Here is an 18,007-nt window from a genome sequence, read left to right as displayed (position 1 = left end):
GATTTTAGGGTCATCCATCTCCCAGTGTGAAATCCCCTTAAGCCATCTTCCCCCGACAGGTGCCATATTGACAGAACAGAAGATGAAAGCTGTCCTGCTTCCCCAGAAGGCAAGAACAAGATGGGAAGCAACACAAACAGTTCCCTGCAAGCTAAGCACATACCCTAAAGCTTCAGGGCCCAGAGTCAAGGGGATCACCTTCCAAAGACCATTAACACCTTCAGAACACAAAAGTGTCTGGCCCCTCTGGGCAGCTGGTACTGTTACGTGTGGGCAGCTGTCACCTACAACACTTCTAAAGGCCAAAACTGAGTTTAGAGCAACTGGTTTAGTTGGAATGAACCCATGACCATGCCTGTTTGCACATGCTCCTCCTACTCCTGCATCCCCCATTAGTAAACAAGGTCCAGTATCAGCATTACTTTTTTCTAGAACCACAGCACAAGGAGCTTTTCAACAAGCCAAAACCAACTAAGCAGGCCCTCATCTGTCCTTCAAGAGCAAGGGGAGATGAGCAACACTCCCCCACATTTGTCCAGTAAATTAGAATTAGAAACAAGGGTCTTTAGCTGGAATTCTGCCCACCTCTGAGGGCTGGGCACTGGGGGAACGTGCCAGCAGAGAACATTTACCTTCTGCTGAGAACAATCGCTGCCCCTCAGGGAACAGAGGTAATTCCAGCTCTCCTGTGTTCCCTCCTAGCCCCTCCTGAGAGCCAGAAGAGGGAGAGACAGGCTCAGTAGTTGGGACTGATCATTGCCCAAGTTTCTCCTGGGTGTTTCTTGTTACCCATTAATTAAGAGGAGAGATGTGGATCTTGCCCAGCACACCAACAGCAGTAAAATCCCCCCTGGAAGTCAATGGGAAGTCAATTCAGTGTTGCACAGACACCACCAAACAGTTTCTCTTACCCAGATGGGCTTGGAGAACTGCTGTAAGGGGGTGATGGAGATGGTGTCCTCCCCTGGCTTTCCAAGCCTGCTGAAGTCACCAGGGAACTCCTGAGGGAAACAGAAAGAACTCAGCTGCCAGAGCCTGGGAACCAGCCCTGTTTCCCTCCCACAAAGCACAGCAGCAGAGCCGAGTCTGCCCAGCACCTCCTCAGTGGGAGCTCTGGGCACTGTCACCCTGCTCCCACCACAACTGAAAATGGTCAGAACCAGGCAGGTGACACACATACCTGAGAAAAAGGCTGATAACTCAGGAACATCTTCCCTCCCATCCACCAGAACCCCACAGTCCCAAACACCCAGCAGGCTCCATGGTTGGACAATTTCAGCTCCTTGGTGATCTTACCCACTGTACATCAGGCTGTCCTGGATTGGTTTCCCTCCTGCAGCCTCAGCAGCTAAATCACCTGAGGAACAAGGAAGTGCAGAAAGAGATTAATTAAAGATAATTTTCTTAAAAACCTTTATACATTCATAGCAATTGAGATTTTGTGTAGAATTTCCTGCTCCTCCAAGCCCTGCTGAGTTGTTCCTCAAGTCAGTGTTTTGCAAACCACACGTGGGCTGAAGCCGGAGTTCATGGTGGATGCTGCTAATCCTTACACCCTGAACTTTTGGAAAATTTTGTTGAAAGCAAGTCCTCTTGGAAGGGGGCTTGACAATCCTGACAATCATTTGAGGCAACAGGTCCAAGTCATGGCTGCTGTGTACAAGTGGTACAAGATCCTCACAGAGCTCTGGAACATCCCTGTCCTCCCTGGCAAAAATCCAGGGCAGCCAGATGAGCTGGCAGCTGGATACACAACAAACATCTGAACTGGGAACATGACCAGCACCAGGCAAGTGTGTACTGGTCCCACCACTGATTCCAGGGAAAACACAAGCTCCTCCTTATCCTAAGTACAGCAGAGATCTTCCAGAGATTACTCTACCCCTCCAAATTCCTGTTTTAACACAAGTGGTGCAACTGTCAAAGGAGGAATCTCAGCATTCATCACCAAGCTCCAACTCAGCAAAGCATCACACACGTGGGCAAGGTTGAACAATGTTCCTCTGCTGGTTAAGTAAGGATTTGTGCATGGACATACTTGGGCATGTGGCTGAACTGAGGCCTGGTTCTACGTACATCTGTATTTGCAAGCATGTCCTATCAAAGTATAAACACATAAAGGTCATCAAATGAAATTTAGAGCACTTGAAGAAAAAACAACATATTTTAGTTTTTCTCAGGGATTTTTGTAAAATCCAGCTTGCTGGCTGAAATCCTGTCTTGGACTGTGATGGTGAGTGAAACTGAAGACAGGATAACAAGGTAAAAGCTTCTGTGAGAGAGACTTTTCCCTGTGAGCCTATTTATCTTCTTTTCCAGTTGGATTTCCAGGTTCAATCTCTTATTGAGGTCCTCAAGTAATCTTTACTCTCAAATCCTGTCTTTAAAGGTAATTACAAAACATCCTATGAAACTAGCCAATGAGGCAGATCCCTCTGCCAGCTTGAAAACAAAACCACTCCTACTATTCAGTCCAAACAGACAAGTTCAACCACCCTTTCAACTTTTCAATATCTATCCTTACCATCCACATCCCCTCTGCTCAGAACATCTGCATTTTCAGAAACCCCCTTACTTGAGAACTGTGCAGGGACCATGACAAAGTCATCTGTGTCACAGGAGGAATTCTTGCTGCTGCTCCCTGCAGAGTCCTTGGATCCGTGCAGGAACCCGGGCGAGTCCTGGGTGGGAGATGCCAGTGCCTTCTCCTGCAGCTGCTGCTGCATCTCTCCAAGGGACTGCTAGTTCAGGGAGAAAACAAACACTGCCCTCAGCACAGCCACTTCATCATTCTGCTCCATCCTTTAAACTGAGCTCTGCAAGGCTACAAACAACACTGTGCTGATAAACCAGGGCTGATGGTTTGCCAGAAGCAGCTGTTCAGACTGCTGGAAAGGAACAGCCTTTCATGTCCCTGTCAGAACAGTGCATCTTTTGTTACACAAAACATACTTCCACTGTGTCTGATGCTCCACAGATAGGAAAAATGCACTCAAAGCATTGCATCCCTCTGCTGAGGTTTTCTGGATCAATCACACATTTTCTACCAACTCACTTTAGTATGGCTGGGAACACCAGAGGAGCTTTCAGAGATACTTTTGGTTGTTCTTTAGGGTTATTTTTTTCTGTTTTGTTCTTAAACACAGAACCATCTGGTCTCTATTTGTGCTTTTGCAGCACTTGGTAACATGGAGATAAGTGTTCCTGAACTTCAAAGACCACCCTGTTTTTGCTGTAGTGCTGCTAAGGAGCTAAAGAAAGGCCCAAAAGAGATTAAACTTCCAGCAGATAAACAGCTCACAGCTGTCAGAGGCAGGACAGTCCCTAAAAAGTCCCATTTTCCTGCTTCCTTCAGCTGAATGATGAACAGCCCCACAATCCCCTCCCACTGCAGACAGATGGAGGAGGCTGCATGGTTTAAGAAAGCTTTAAGGCACCTGAACTGCCCACAGAGCAGATCACAATCTTTATCCTGATGCATTTCCAGGCTGACAAAGACTTGAAGCAGCTTTCACTTGGGCCTCATTAAGACCCTGCTCACCCTGCAGAGGCTCCTGCTGCAGCAGTGGGGATTCCCTCTCTCTGCACACACAGGCAGAAGGAATTCTCCAGCCGTCCAAGCTGTCTCTTTTCCACCCAACCTGCAAACTCTGCCCTGCAGATGTGGCATTTTTCCCAGACTGAGCCAGCACACTCCATCAGCAAAACCCCCAAGCAGAGCAGAAGAGGTGCAGTAAATCTCTAACATGGGACCCCCTCCCAGTCTGGCAGTGATTCTGTACCACCCTTAAGCTGCCCAGACCAGGAAAGCTCAGGAGAGCGAGTCTGCTTTTCACAGCATCTGCTCATTGCTGGAGTCTCATGGCCAGGAGGGATCAGCCAACACCCTCCACTCCAGGCTGCAGGGAGGAAGCTCTCAGGGACACAATCATGAAACATTCAGAGGGGAGCAGATCTGTCTTCTCTGTCCAGCTCACCTACAACAACTTCTGCTGGTCCCCCTCAATCTTTCCCATACCAAACTGAGATACTTTGGCCCAGAGAAACTCAGAGAACAGAGCAAAAAAACCAGTCATGCCAGGGAAGAAAAAGTCCCATCCTTCTCCCTTCCCTTACCAATCACACCAGCAGCATTCCTGAGCTCAAAGTCAAAGGCAGCTTTCACCAAGAGCCTTCAAAAACAACCTTTCAGTTCAGTGAGCTGTAGGAATGTCACTTCACTGGTCACTTAAACATTGCGCCTTCCAGAAAAGTTTTCACCAAAGTTTGGGGCAACCAGAGAGAAAAGTAATCAGTTCAGATCATCTTTCATGAGACCACTGGACTGTGGCAGGTCTGGTGTGAGCAAACAGCTTTGCTGAATGTCCCTCTGTGGTGCCTGGGCATGCTGGTCAGAAGGAGGTGGATACACTCTGCTAGAACACACAGAATGTGCAGCCAAGGAAGCAGAGCTACACCCTGAATTAGCAACTGGTTTGGGTTCCAAGGAGCTTTTCCATCTCTGCCAAGACAAACCAGTGCTGCTCATACCAACTTCTTTCATAATGGCTTCTCATCCAACAGGCAATGGCACACTGAAACATGTCTTGGGCAGAGTAAGCCAACCTTCAGGAAAACCCTAAACTGGAGAGAACACTGCACCAAGCCCAGCCAGAGCTACAGTGCTCAGTGACTAAAGCAGAGACTCATTTCAAACACACAAGCATGAAAACCATTGACACACACAGTGCTGCCTCTGAGCTGTACTTACAGGAGGTGATGCCAGGTGGGAAGTGGATGAGCTGCTGGAGGAACTACCAGAGCCAGAACTGGGGTAAGAAGGCATTGGCACGGAAGCAGCTAAAACCAGCAAAAGACAAAATCAAAATAAGTGGTTAAACCAAGATCAAGCAATAAGAAAAAGTCTTCTTCATCTTTTCCCATCAGATTTATCTCATGCACCATCATGTGTCTCATGTATCATATGTGGTCAATTAAAGGAGAACAAAAGAAAATCAGCATTCTGTTCAGTTATGTGATTCACAGGCATCCACTCCTCTCTGCACACCCTCACAGGGCTGAGAACTCCTGACCAAGATCAGATGCCCATTCAATCACTGACCTACCCAAGCAGCAAGATGGTTTTTACCCTAAAGAGCCTCCACAGCATCTTTGCAAATGCAGGGAAAGAGAAAAGTGAACGGAGTTGCTCATGTCTGGGGCAGAAGCCAGGAGCTAGACCATACCCTGACAGATTCTTCCTCATGAGACCTCAGGGCTTGGCACACATACATCAGATATTGGGAGGTGAGTGCCAAGTTAAACACATGCCTACTCAAAGCCTGTGTGTTTGCTGTCCAAACAGCCACTCGGGCATCCCAGGCCATGTGCTCTGAGCAAAATCCCAAAAGCCAACAAAAAACCTTCCAGGGGGTTTCCTCCAGGAAATAGTGCATTGCTTCCTACAGCTCAACTTGGTCACTTCTGCAAGTTAAACGTGTTTTGGTTATTGAGTATCTTTGTACAGAAATTGTTTCCATGGCATAGGCCATCCCTGCACCTCTCCCTTTTATGTTTTATTGCTCAGTATAGGAACTGCCAATTTTATTCACTTCTTTGTTGCACTGGCCTTTGTAACCCTCACAAGGCCTAAAGCTTACATTGAAAGGCCTGGTTAGCAATGACCTTCAGGCAGAAAAGATGATTAAGGCATCAGAGGAGAAAGGAATATTTAACTCCAATAACTTATGCAAGTGAGGTTCAGTAAATAACAGAAGAGCTCAGCTCAGCCAAGCAGGGAGACAGTCAGAGGTAACAATGGCTCTTCAAAGGACTTTGAAGCAGTTAGTGGTTCAAATTCCCCAGTTCACATGCACAAGACTGAACAGCACAGAAGAGCCCAAAATCTCCACTTCAAGGCAGCCTGAAGTCAGATTTTACACTGGAACCATTTTGGTATTTGAATGACTTAAGACAGAGATCAGAGACAATGCTTAATTGAGGAGAGGAACACTTTGCTGCTCTTCCATTAAGCTGGCAGAGAATTAGCACCTTCTATCAAATTTCTGCCTTTACAGTACCTGTGCTAATGACTCCATAGCTAATACAAGGCAGATTAATAACACCTAGAAGAGGAATGCTTCTGTCTGAAGTAAAACTACCTCTGTCATTAATCCCATTACATACTACAAAGTACTTTCTCTATTCAACAGGCTAGAAAAATAAAAGTCCATTTCTCTGCAATTAACTGTTGAAACAGTGTTCTAATGATAAAAGAATGGGAAAATATGCCTTTTATTAAAAGGCTTTAGGAAATCTTTCCATGCAGCCTATCAAAGAAGGTTAAAGGATGACTGGACCAGAGTCTTTTATCACAAAGAGAGCAATCACTGAGACACTGAATTCCTCAGCCTGAGAGAGATGTAACAAGATCCAACAGCAAGAAAGAGAACCCAAAGCAGTGTAGATGCAAAAAATATATTTTAATATAAGTAACTGAGCACTTTAACAGTTTAAGCAGGGTCACAGTGATCTCCTCCAGCCTTTGCCAACATTAACAAGAAGGAACCCACAGTGGGAAGGCAGCAGGGGGCTGGACACACTTTTTAGCTTCTGCATCTGTTCTGCACCAAACGTAGTGCCCTTGGTGGGCTGTGCTGCTGTGACACACTGCCCTGGCTCCTGTACAGCAGCAGGGGTGGAGGCATCCCAAGGATGGCTGTTCTGGGAGGTCAGGGGCCCGGCATGGAGAGCCACTCTGTCCACAGCCAGCACAGCTGCCTTCCCTCCCCACACTCAGAGAACACACACAGAGCCCTGAGAACCTGCCTGTGAAATGAAGAGCTCTGTCCTGCCTCCATCACACTGCTTTTTGATCTCCACAGTCCTCCCACAGAGCCTGCAGAGCAATCCCCAGGACCTTCCCTAAAGATTTAATACTAGAAAGGAGGGGAAAAAGGGCCTCCCTCCCTATTTATCCTTTCAGCTGCTACAGAACAAATCACCCATGCACACACTGCCCTTCCTGGTATGGAAGGGTGCTTTTAAAAAAAGATAAGTGAATTTTCTACTGTATGCACACATGCCTGATGCAAGACTTGCATCACCATTCATTTTTCCTGGAATTAGCATTTTTGTTAGAGTCATTCCAATTCTCTCACAAGGTCCCCTCCAGCCTATTTTGGTTCTGTGATTATTGATTTAAACCTGGCTAGAATTGAGACATTTCTATTTTTGACTATTTGCTTCAGATAGCTTTTCATTAATCAGGAGGGAAGACAAGCTGGCAGACTTTGCCATTATCTGAAACTCAAACTCAGCAGCATGAAGCACTCCTTTAGATACAGCCTCTATTAATCATTCTTATTTAAATCCCTTTGAACTCCCCAAATTCACACTGTAATGCTGTGAGCTCCAACTCAGAAGGTCCTGACAGTCCAAACAGACTTTGATGCATGCAGAACCACGAGGTTTGGCTCTGACAAACCCTCTCTGACCTCCACATCCCTGCTGGGGCAATTTTTGGTGTCAGCCATGTAGGCCAGCTTGAAAGAAAGACGCCTGCTTCCATCTCCTCCACACACCCAGGCACTCCCAGCTCAAAATTAAAAAGGGTGCAAACACTTGGCCCATCATGTTTGCAGTTGAGTCTGAATGTGGGGAATGTTAACATGAATTGTAGGCTCCCACCCAAATCCAGAAATTGCCGGATTGTAATTGTAATGTAAATAAGTCTGTTTTCATAATTGTCCTCTCCAACTTGCTCCAGCAGCAAAACAGTCATCCTGCACATTGTGTAACCAATGCCAACTGGTTTCAAAATGGGAGAGCTGGGAGCCATAAAGGCAAGCCTGTGCTCCAGCTGTATGGATCCTGATGCTGGATCCTATATTTGTAAAAATAACTTCTGACACATCATTCTACCAGGGGCTCAGCTGTCCTAAAAATATCCAACCCTCAAGTTTTATAGAAAAGCTTTATTTGGAATCTGAGTTCTACATACACTGGAGAGATGCACTTCCCTGATTATCCTGATTCAATTAAAACCACTCATCAAAAAGTTCTTTAATTGCAATCTCTGACAAGGCAATAAAGTTTGAGTGCAAACTCTGAAAGGACTTGTCCAAATAAGCTGCTTTTTAGAGTTTAAAAGTCTGCAGCATTAAAATCTTTTATATGCAAAAGTCATGGGGATTTTTTGCTGGTTTTCACCTCAGTATTTGATGTACAAGAAGATTAAAAAGATGGCAAGAGTCAAGCTAAGTCTGACAGGAATTTCAGAGAGTGAAGCACCCATGCACTTCTGAACCATAACCGCTCACCTTTCCTGCTCTCTAAACTCAGAGTCAAGGAGGGAGCAGCTCCTCATTCATTAAAGACAGGAGCAGAAAAACCTCCAAAATATTCTGCACGGGTACCAATTACAAAGTGTTTACTGAGAGAAGACTTGCACAAGCATCTAATTATGGTTTCTGATGTGTTATTACTGTAACACACAGCCCCATACCATATGCTGATCAGACCTGGCTGCAGACAGACGACAGTCTGACTAGACACAGCATTTTAAAACTTTTATTAATAAATTTTTACACAGCTAAAGTACATGCTTAGTCACAGGTACAAAACCCACAATATAAAATTAATTATAAATAAACAAACAAAAAATAAAGTACAGCATCTTAGTTAACAAAGGCCAAGGGCCCTGAACCCAGTCTCCAGGGAGGGACATGAAAACAACCATCCCTCAAAACAGCAGGGAAGAAGAGGTGCTTGTCAGAAATGTGTTATTGAAAGACTTCTTAAAAGAAATGTTGATTTTGCTGAAGCATCTCAAAAACCATGCAAATGTATTTCAACAAGGGGGATCCCCCTGCCTTAGCAGCTTCAAAATTGTCCACCTGCAGAATGATCTACATTGAAGGACTCATCAGCTTTCCAGAATTCCAAAGTTCCATTATATTTAAAGAAACTCAGATGTGGATGACTTAGTGGTAGCTAATGAGCAGCTCTCAAGGAGAGCAACAATACAAAGTTCCTTGCTCAGCTCTCCACTGCAGGCATGATGTTCAGGCTGAGCAGGACCATCATGGTTCAGATGCAGCTCTTCTTCTCTTTGCTATTTCCTTCACTCGTGATGCTGAGCCATATGTTGAGATGAAGAAGCCCAGCAAGGTTTTTGACTCACCTTAGCTCTGCACACAGACTGAGGGCAGGCACCCCCTGAGAAGTGCAGCCCTGCCAAGACATTCAGCTGCAGCTGTGCCAGGGTCAAGCCCACTGCCATGCCAGACAGCATTCCATAAATACCAGGTGAGTTCTTCTTATGGAGATCGCCACAACCCAGCCTTTGCTGATCCACTGGCTCTTCTCCCTCCCATCAGAAATCAAGAAGACCACAGGCAGCCTTTCTTCTCCAGGCTCTTCAGCACAGGTCAGAGGGGCTCTGATCCATCACTGGCATCTGGCAGGAGCAGAGACCTCAGAGCAGACTACCAGAACTCTCTCCTGCACTAGCAGATTTCTGTGCACCACAGCTTGAACATCTCCAGCAATGGGTTGATTTTGCTCCCACATCTTCAGAACCAGTAGCAGTCTCTCCTGCCTGGAGAGGGCTCCAGTCTGTGGATGTATGTCCGGAGGCGAGGATCAGCAGGGTGACAGAGAGGTCTGGGGTTTGCACAGGCCTTACCTGCCTGTAAAGGTGCATTTTTTCTTGGTCCTTGACCCCACACCATTAACCTTGGTGCAGCAGGTGGCAAAGGCTGAGCTACATTCTCCTGCTCATAATGACACCTCTGGTTCTTACACAGCAGCTGTGCACAAGCTGGAAACCGAGGCCAAGTCAGGAGAACCCTCTCCTGTTTTTCTGGGGTTTTCTGCTCCCCTGGCCAGTGAAGCAGGGGGATGGCTGGAGGTAGGAGATGAGCTGGTGGGCATGCAAGAACATCCTGAGGGGGAGATCTTCTGCCCACAGGGGGATCAGACTCCAAAGGGCTCTTCCCACGCAGGACAGCAGGAGCCCGGAGCTGGGCTGGCTCAGGAGCAGCCCTGTAGGGCCAGAGTCCTCTCCTGCCCTGTTTCCCAGGGCTGGCCCCACACCCTGCTGGCACAGGGGGGCTCAGGGCCCTGGCTGCTTTGAAAGCTCCCCTAAACCAGAAGCGCCTTTTCTTGCCCGCAGGACGATCACCTGAGTGCACAGGTAAAACCTCATCAGGGACAGCTCAGAACTGCTGCTCTGGCAGCAGGAAAGCAAGAGAGGGTCAGGAGTGCTGTGGATATCAGACAAGATGTGTCTATGCATGGTACACATCCAAGAGGGAAACTGGGTCTGTGCTGGAAATGGTTCCTCCAAGACTAGGCACTGGACACCCCAAATTAGCCACTGATGAAGATTCTTGGTGCTATATTTACTCAGGAGATCAAATGTCCAGGAGAATCCCTCCAGAGAAGACAACCACGCACAATTCCATTAACCCAAGTCTCCTGGCCAGAGGACTATGATGCCCCATGCACTAGAAGCAATTCTGAATTGTGTCCCACCAAAAATAAACCTCTGAACCACAATATGTGTGGCTGCAACTTCTCCAAAAATTTTGGATCAAAAGGAGAAAGAGAGAACTTGCGTTGGAAATCTTTGTTTTGGAGGAAGATAGAACTTGCAATGGAAATCTTTGTTTTGGCCAGCTCCCACAGAGCAATAAATGCAACCTTTCTAAAACAAGATGTATCAAGAACTTTGATGTAAATGATGAAACAAGATTTGGTAGCCACAAAATTTGGCTTTTGCACAGCCAGCCTGGCAAGCAGGGCCAGGAGTGCCAATTTCCACCATTCTCCAGCCTGAATGGTGCTAAGGTGAGGATGAATAGCAAGACCATGAGACAAAACCCTGTGTACCTACCAGCACTTCCCACAAAGCAGCTGAATACATTTCAAAACTACATTTGCTTCCACTTTAGCTTTCTAAATATCCCCCAATTCACCCCTTTGAAGATAACTCAGTAAAATTAAATACATTTTGATGGTAAAATCTGGACATGACACAGTAATAAACACTGAATCCCTGCCTAAATAACTAAGGAAACACAAAGCACTCTTTTTCTTTCCTTTTGAACTAACAGCAAAGGAAGTCAGGCCATGGTTCAGAAACAGTTGTAATCAAAAATGCAATACTTACATTTTTTCATAGAGGCACTTGCATCCAAGAATGGGTGATGGAAAAATTCATCTGAAAAAAATCAAGAACAATGACTCAGTGAAAGAAAATGCCTGTAAGAAGTTTACAAAGCAGATAAAACACAGGAAGTGATTGTTATACAGTGATTTTTCCATGCAACAATGGAAGCTGACTGACTATGGCTGCATATAGAAGTGGTCAAGACAACAGGCTGGAGACTGGATGCAGGACCTGCTCATGAAATAAGGATGGGAAATTAATTGGATCCCTGGCTAATCAGGATGGTGAATCACCCTAAATGTAGAGATCCAGGGGAGCTGCATTTATCACACTGCACTGCCACTCACTCCAGGGAATAGGAGTGATGGACAAAAGGACTTCCAACTGAGTGATGTTACATGACAGAAGACACAAACCCACCATGCACTGAGGGCAGAAATGCATTTTTAATGGGCCAGCCCAGAACCACAGCCCAGAACTCCCTCCCTTTCACATCAAACACAACTGCTGCTTCTTCTCCTCATTATGGGAATTCATTCTACAGATCCAGGCCAAGAAAAGCTTCTGTCCTGGCTTGCTGAACACTCTCTGCATGCTTGCCTGTCCTCACAAGTAGCCACTTCTCCCAGTTCCTTCATCTCTGATTCACTGCAGCTCTGTGCCAGAGCCCTCTCCTATCACAATCAGCAGCTCAGACTTTTGGGAGTGTCAGCCATGGATCAACACTGATTACTGAGCTCCAGCTTCTTTCCCAGAATGGATTTCCTGTTGCAACACCCAAGGTTTACAAACTTTTTCTGTAAACAGCTCCTCTTTGGGGACTGAGCTTTCCAGAACGCAGTCACTGGGCTTTTTGTTTGTCTGCTTTTTAACTTTAAATAATCCCTCTCCTCCCCACTGCTGTGCCAGGGTCCTGCAGCAGAGTGCAGTGAGGTCTGGAGCTCAGCCCAAGGCAAGGAATGGAAATCTTTGGCAGGGAAAGCTGGCATCTCACAGATTAGATCTGTTGTGCATGGAGAACATCCCCATCCTGTGGGAGCTGCTCAGCTGCTGGGGTTTCCTGCTTCTTTTTCAGCCTGCTGCAGGAGAGGAGGGTACCATCCCTCAGCCAAGCTGACTCAACTGAGGGGGTGGAAATGATGATTTCTTTCACTTTCCCCCCACTCCTCGCTCCAAACTGCTTATTAGCTGTGCTTGCAAAGCAAAAATTCAAACAACACAGCTTGTAATCATCAGCAGGAAACTTGCAACTTGAAACCCTCCTGGTTTTCCTTTAGATAATCTTGAGATTGCAGAGAGCATCAGTTCCTGGCAGAAGAGCAGCTGGGACACACAACAAGTATATGAAGTTTCAAGCTGGTGAGTTGCTGTTGTGTGACCCAGCTGAGCTCTGTGGAGGTCACTGTGACATCTCCAGGCTGAGGGGCCCAGGGAACCAGGAACAGCAGGAAACCCTCTCCTCTGGGGACATGCCAATTTACTGATAAAAATGTAATTAAGGACAGGAAGAATCTCAATACTGCAAGATGTGCTGTAACTTGTCCAGAGTGATATCAAAAGCTCCCATCTCAAATTTCCAAGTGTTAGACATGGACTCATGCACTTTACTCCCAAGAGGTACAAAACCAGCTCATATGGCCTAAAATACTTTGCCAGACAATTTCTGACAGCAGGGAATCCAGAACCTCAAAGACACCTTCTTTTGAAATGCACAGCAGCATGAGAGGAGAGGTAGAGATCCACAGCCCAGATAAAAGATCTGCAGGGAATAACCCTGCCAGGTGATTCTGTCCAAGCCAGTCTGTCAGGAGCTTCAACAACTCTTCAAAAGCTCATTCTCTCATTTCTACACTCCTGTAACCAGCCCCTGGCATTCGTCACTGGATAACCATGATCAACCTGAGCTAATCCACAGTTGCCTATCCAGTTGACCATCCCCAGAAAGGCTTTCCTGCTATCTCTAATCTAAAAGAATAACAGAGGGTGCAAAACAATTCCTCTTCATCACCTAGCATGTGCTGCCCAGGAGGAAACAACCTTCCTGAGCAGATAAGCAAACAAAAACCCAACAGAAAACCAACCCTCACATCCCAGAGGGTTGGTTTTCTGTTGGGTTTTTGTTTGCTTATTTTATTATTTTACCCAAGTCTGACTAAAAAGGAGCATCCTGAACACACACAGGATGTGTTTGCCTTTAGATGACCTGGTCTTTCAGTGATTCAAGGAAAGGCTCCACCTCTGCCTGCTTTCCTCTAGGGCATGGCTTTCCTTGGAGGTTCTTCAGACCTTTGAGCTCAGCTAAAACACATCTGGAAGATGCTGCCAAGTCAGAACCACTGGGCTCACAATAAATGATCTCAGTTTGGAAGGAATTAACAAAAAAGGGGAAATCCTCATGTCAGCCAAGTCAGGAGACTGAGATAAAGGCTTGGAGAGCTGGAGCCCTGAGAAGGACCAAGGCTTCCTCCCACAGAAACTGGAGAAGGAGGGGAGGGTCTGCAAGCAGCTACAACTCCTGGCTCAGATTATCACAGAAACCCTCAGAAGGAGAGGGTAGTGACTGGATTGCTCAGTAAATGAGTGCAGCTTGCAGCTCTGGGAAGAAACTGTGACAGAAAAGCACAGATACACAAGACACATTTCACCTAGTAGCACACTTAATCTCAGCTCAGAGAGATGATAAAAGCAGAAGCCAGGACAGGGAATACAAGTAACAAACATGCTGAAAGTGTGCCAAGTCTCCCTGGTTTACAAAATTATACTGAAATCAGCACTGACTTTCCAGCACATAAACTAAAACCCCCAAGATCATGCAACCCTCCAGGCACAGGTGAAACCCAGGTGCTTGGATGCTTCTCCTAGCACCAGCCAAAAGCAGAGAGGCTTGTGCAGAGCCAGAAGAACAGAGAGAGCAGCAGAGCTCCGGGTGGGAGGAGGCCTTACCAAAGTCCATGCGGTCCTTATGGTTACGCTGCAGGAGGCCCAGCAGGAGCTGCCTCAGGTGGCTTGATGTCTCCCTGGGGATGCTAGGATGGAAAACAAAAGCAAAATAAGACACTGGCAGTCTACTTAAACTGCTTTTACATATTCAGAAAGGCAACTGGCAGATGCAAACTCACTCCATGCCTGCTGGGCCAGGAACACCAGGAGCTCACTGGAGGGAGGCTGATCACAAATGTCTTTATTTTGAGTTTCACTCCCTACTGCCATGGGGCAGGCTACAGCTCATTTTGCTTCACTGGCCTCTCCCATGAGCACCTGCAGATCCTTCCCTTCACAGTGTCATCCCTCTGGTGCTCAGCTGAGCCCATTCCACTTGCAGTATTTCACACATAATAAATAAAATCACTCCTACTTGCTCTAAAGGGAATAAGATCACTACAACAAAGCAATTTCCAAGGGGAAGCTTCCAATTAAGACACTGGTGGTGAAATGCATCACCAATTAGTACTATTTTATTAAGGCATTTATTTTTCAGTGCAACCTTTATCTATGTGGTTCCTGGATATACAGCACAGATTAATCAAAGGCCACTAAGATGTGAGCAACTGCCACCTCAGCAAGCTAAAATCTGTGCAGTTATTACATCACTTTTCAGCATAGTTAGGAAGAAAATATTCTTTTCAACAGCCTTTGAAACACAAAAGAGCTGGTAAAGCACTGTGCTCTCCCTCACCCCACAAGCAGATGGGGGAGAGGCCAGGGCAGCTCTTCATAACCTCTGCAGATTGAAAAATGCAGGGAATAAATGAATGGATTAAGGCAAGGAAAGCAGAGTTCAGCTCTTGCATAAGTGGATTCAGCTCTGCTGACTCCTCTGCATGCCCAGAAGTGCTCAGGGGGCTTTGGGCTGGGGCAGAGCTCTCCCAGAGAGGCGTGGGTGGCTGCAGCTCCTCTCAGCATTAACTCTGTTTATCATGGCTGTTCCCAGCATGGCCCCCACGCTCTGCCAGGCTTCCCCTCTGCCCATGCTGGGTCAGCTGAGGTAATGACATGTGTGCCCAGCACTGTAATTTTAGCTCTCAGTGGCTCTGCACGTGGCTCTGGCATCAGCCACTGCCCTGAGGCCAAGCCTGACCAATGCTGGGAGAAAAAACCCTTCCTTTATCATCCCCACCAACACACCCTACCACAGACAGGGGTAAAACAGCAGCTCAAAAATAGTGAGGGGAAAAAAAGGGAGCTAGCTAGCAGTACCAAACTGTTCACAGAAACAGGAGATGGCAGGCAAGGTATGTGTATACACACTTCAGTACCACCCAGTTATTTCTCTGTGAAGCCCTAGGCCTTGCTGGGGCAGGAATTTGAAGCCAAGATCAGAGAATGATGGCAAGCATCCCGCATCCTTGTTTGTACTGGAGGAGCTGCTTTTCCATCCTGATGCTAGAATGGTTTGTGCAGCATCTCAGGCTGACACAGGACTCTGAAGGGATGCAGTCAGACTGAGCCTCAGGTTGAGCCTCCCATCAAAAGAGGGGTCCCTTGGAAGCACACTGTGTAATGGAATAACCCAAAGACACCCCAGCAAGCAGCCTCCTGAAAAATGCATTAGTGCTGGAGTCCTGCAGCCCTGCAGTGTTTTCATCATCATTTATTTATCTGTGACACGTAAAGCTCTCATTCAAAATGAGTCCATTTCCCTGATATGACTTTAACCTTGGTTTTAAAGGCAAGAAACAGGTACATCAACCCATGGACTTCAGATGGCACAACACAGATGAAGAGGGTGCAGATCAACAGCCTTTTGTCTCCTCTTACCTCTCATGTCCAAAGCATCAAGCTTTGCCACCCTTCAGTAATATTTTCTAGGACAATCTTTTCAACATGAGCACAAATCTGCCTCCTTGCCCCCACAACCTGGATGCACTTTGCCATGCAAACCAGCACAATGAATGTTAATTGTTTAGATCAGCACTATTAAAATTGTGAGGTCTTTGGGCTTCTGCTACCATGGGCTCCCCAGAATGCTCAGAACAGCATCTCCTCACCTGGAGCAGCAGCAGTGCAGCCAGGGACAGCTTCCCCACTCCATTCCCAAGCCAAAACACCTTCCCTGGCCATGGCAAGGAAGTGTGTGCCAGCCTGCATAGCCCCAAGGAAAATGAAACCAAATCCTGGCACTGCTGCAGTCTGAGAAGGAGGTCTCTGGAGTAGTTTTGTGTTTCATCCTCTGCTGGCAGGGCACTCAAGGAGTTTATTCATGTTTACTCAGGAATAGCACAGATTGCAGCCCATGCTAAAGAGACAAACTGACTCTGGAAAGATGAAATTGCCATTTACACAAAGGACAGCTCAGATCTGACTTCCACAGAGAGGAAAACAATCACCTTGGATCTGAATTTTGGAAGCATTTGGCAGTTCAAAAGTGCAGATAAGTGAAAATGGCAAATGCAGACTGTGAAGGACTCAAAGGACTAATCCCTTCAAGAACAGACATGCTCTCCTCTTACAGCTGAGTTCAGTTTTCTCCTTCCCTGCACCATGAGCCAAACAACAGCAGGGCAGTGGGATCAACACAAGAAAACTTCTTAGTTTTATGGATTAATTTCTCATTTAGTAAGAGCGGCTACCTCAAAGGTGAGCAGCCATGTTTTGGGTTGTGCAGGAAAAACAGGAGCTTTGCTTTCTGCTCACACAGACTGGCTCCTACTATGCAGTCACATTTTTGCTTTAAATTGTTTGGTTTTAGGTGTTTTACTCCATCAAACCCTCTGGTTCAGTCCAGGTCCTCCAGAGGCAACCGTGGTAGAAATTTGTGCCTTCTCCCCAAATCAAAAAAGGAAGTAATCAAAGGGAAAATAGCTACATATCACAAGATATGCAGGTAATAATTGATAAGAGCTCCAGCTTCTTGACAGTTCCTTCCAGTTATCTCTTGGAGCTGTCTGAACTGATAAGGGAAAAGAAAAACCCATATACAGCAACTCAATGACCTTCCTGCATACATGGCTGCATTAGCAGCTCTGACAACTGGGAGATAACTTCTGGTTAAAAAAGGCCATCCAGATTTTAGACACACAATCTGGAACTTCAGCCCTGTCTCTGTACTAGGCTGAGGTTTTCAGAGCCAGCATAAGCTTCTGCTTGCAGAGCTCAGAAATGAAAAGGAAAGACCACAGCAACAAAACCAAAATACCCTGACAAATCACAGCAGAGAGGTAACACACACCCTGCTGGGATGAGAGCAGCTCTCTTCCCCCTGGAAACTGCAGCAGTGTCCATTTCCAGGGAGGTGATAGTGTTTCCCCCGAGAGCAGGATGGACACAAGCAGTTGCTGCCCTGACACGTGAGAAATGGGAATGTGATCCTCAGTCAGGTGTGGCAGGTTCCAGCAGAGCTGCAGCCTGGCTGCTCACACCACCCCAGACCTGCCCTGAGTCCCTCCCAAGGCTCTCAGCCTCAGGGCAGCCACGTGTGCAGCAGGAGCTCCAGCTGGCTCTTAGAATCACCCACAGCCCTGAATTTTTGCAGAGTAGGAGAACAATGTCTGTTCTCCTACAGAACACCCCAGCCCTGGCTGTCTGCTGCTGTCTGACTTTCCCTGGGCCCCATCACTGCTGGGCTCAGGAATGGGGAAAGGCAGGAGGCCAAATACTTCAGTCACCTCCCCAAGTGACAAGCCAGGAGCATGCAAGGACAGGTGTAAACACAGAGTAAACAAGTGCCTATAAACATTGATACTGGAAAAATTCTTACTTGGGCATCAGCATCTTGTTTTTCTCATAGAAGAGGCGGAGATCCTGTGGGCTGCTGGCCTGTGGGGGAGAAAGAAACCAGCACATGAAGCAGTTGACAATGAAGGAAAGGGATTAGCATCTTTATTTCACTGCAGCTCTGAAGAGCAGAGGCTC

The 18,007-nt window shown here is 46.7% G+C and overlaps 1 protein-coding gene across 2 annotated transcripts in view; it reads right to left on the bottom strand.

Annotated features, from left to right (window-relative positions):
• Positions 1–18,007, bottom strand: part of ULK1 (unc-51 like autophagy activating kinase 1) — a 75,139-nt gene that overhangs the window by 22,802 nt on the left and 34,330 nt on the right. Inside the window, exons 10-16 of one of the 2 annotated variants that reach the window (XM_058037033.1) lie at positions 17,853–17,911; positions 14,099–14,181; positions 11,156–11,206; positions 4,751–4,839; positions 2,576–2,741; positions 1,297–1,357; positions 912–1,001 (exon numbers count right to left, since the gene is read on the bottom strand). In XM_058037033.1, coding sequence (XP_057893016.1) covers positions 912–1,001; positions 1,297–1,357; positions 2,576–2,741; positions 4,751–4,839; positions 11,156–11,206; positions 14,099–14,181; positions 17,853–17,911 — 599 coding nt within the window. The remainder of the gene's footprint in view (positions 1–911; positions 1,002–1,296; positions 1,358–2,575; positions 2,742–4,750; positions 4,840–11,155; positions 11,207–14,098; positions 14,182–17,852; positions 17,912–18,007) is intronic. The other variant, XM_058037034.1, reaches the window with a different exon arrangement.

This window comes from Melospiza georgiana, chromosome 18 (assembly GCF_028018845.1).
Source record: "Melospiza georgiana isolate bMelGeo1 chromosome 18, bMelGeo1.pri, whole genome shotgun sequence".
NCBI lineage: Eukaryota > Metazoa > Chordata > Aves > Passeriformes > Passerellidae > Melospiza > Melospiza georgiana.
This window is presented reverse-complemented; position numbering and strand designations above follow the sequence as displayed.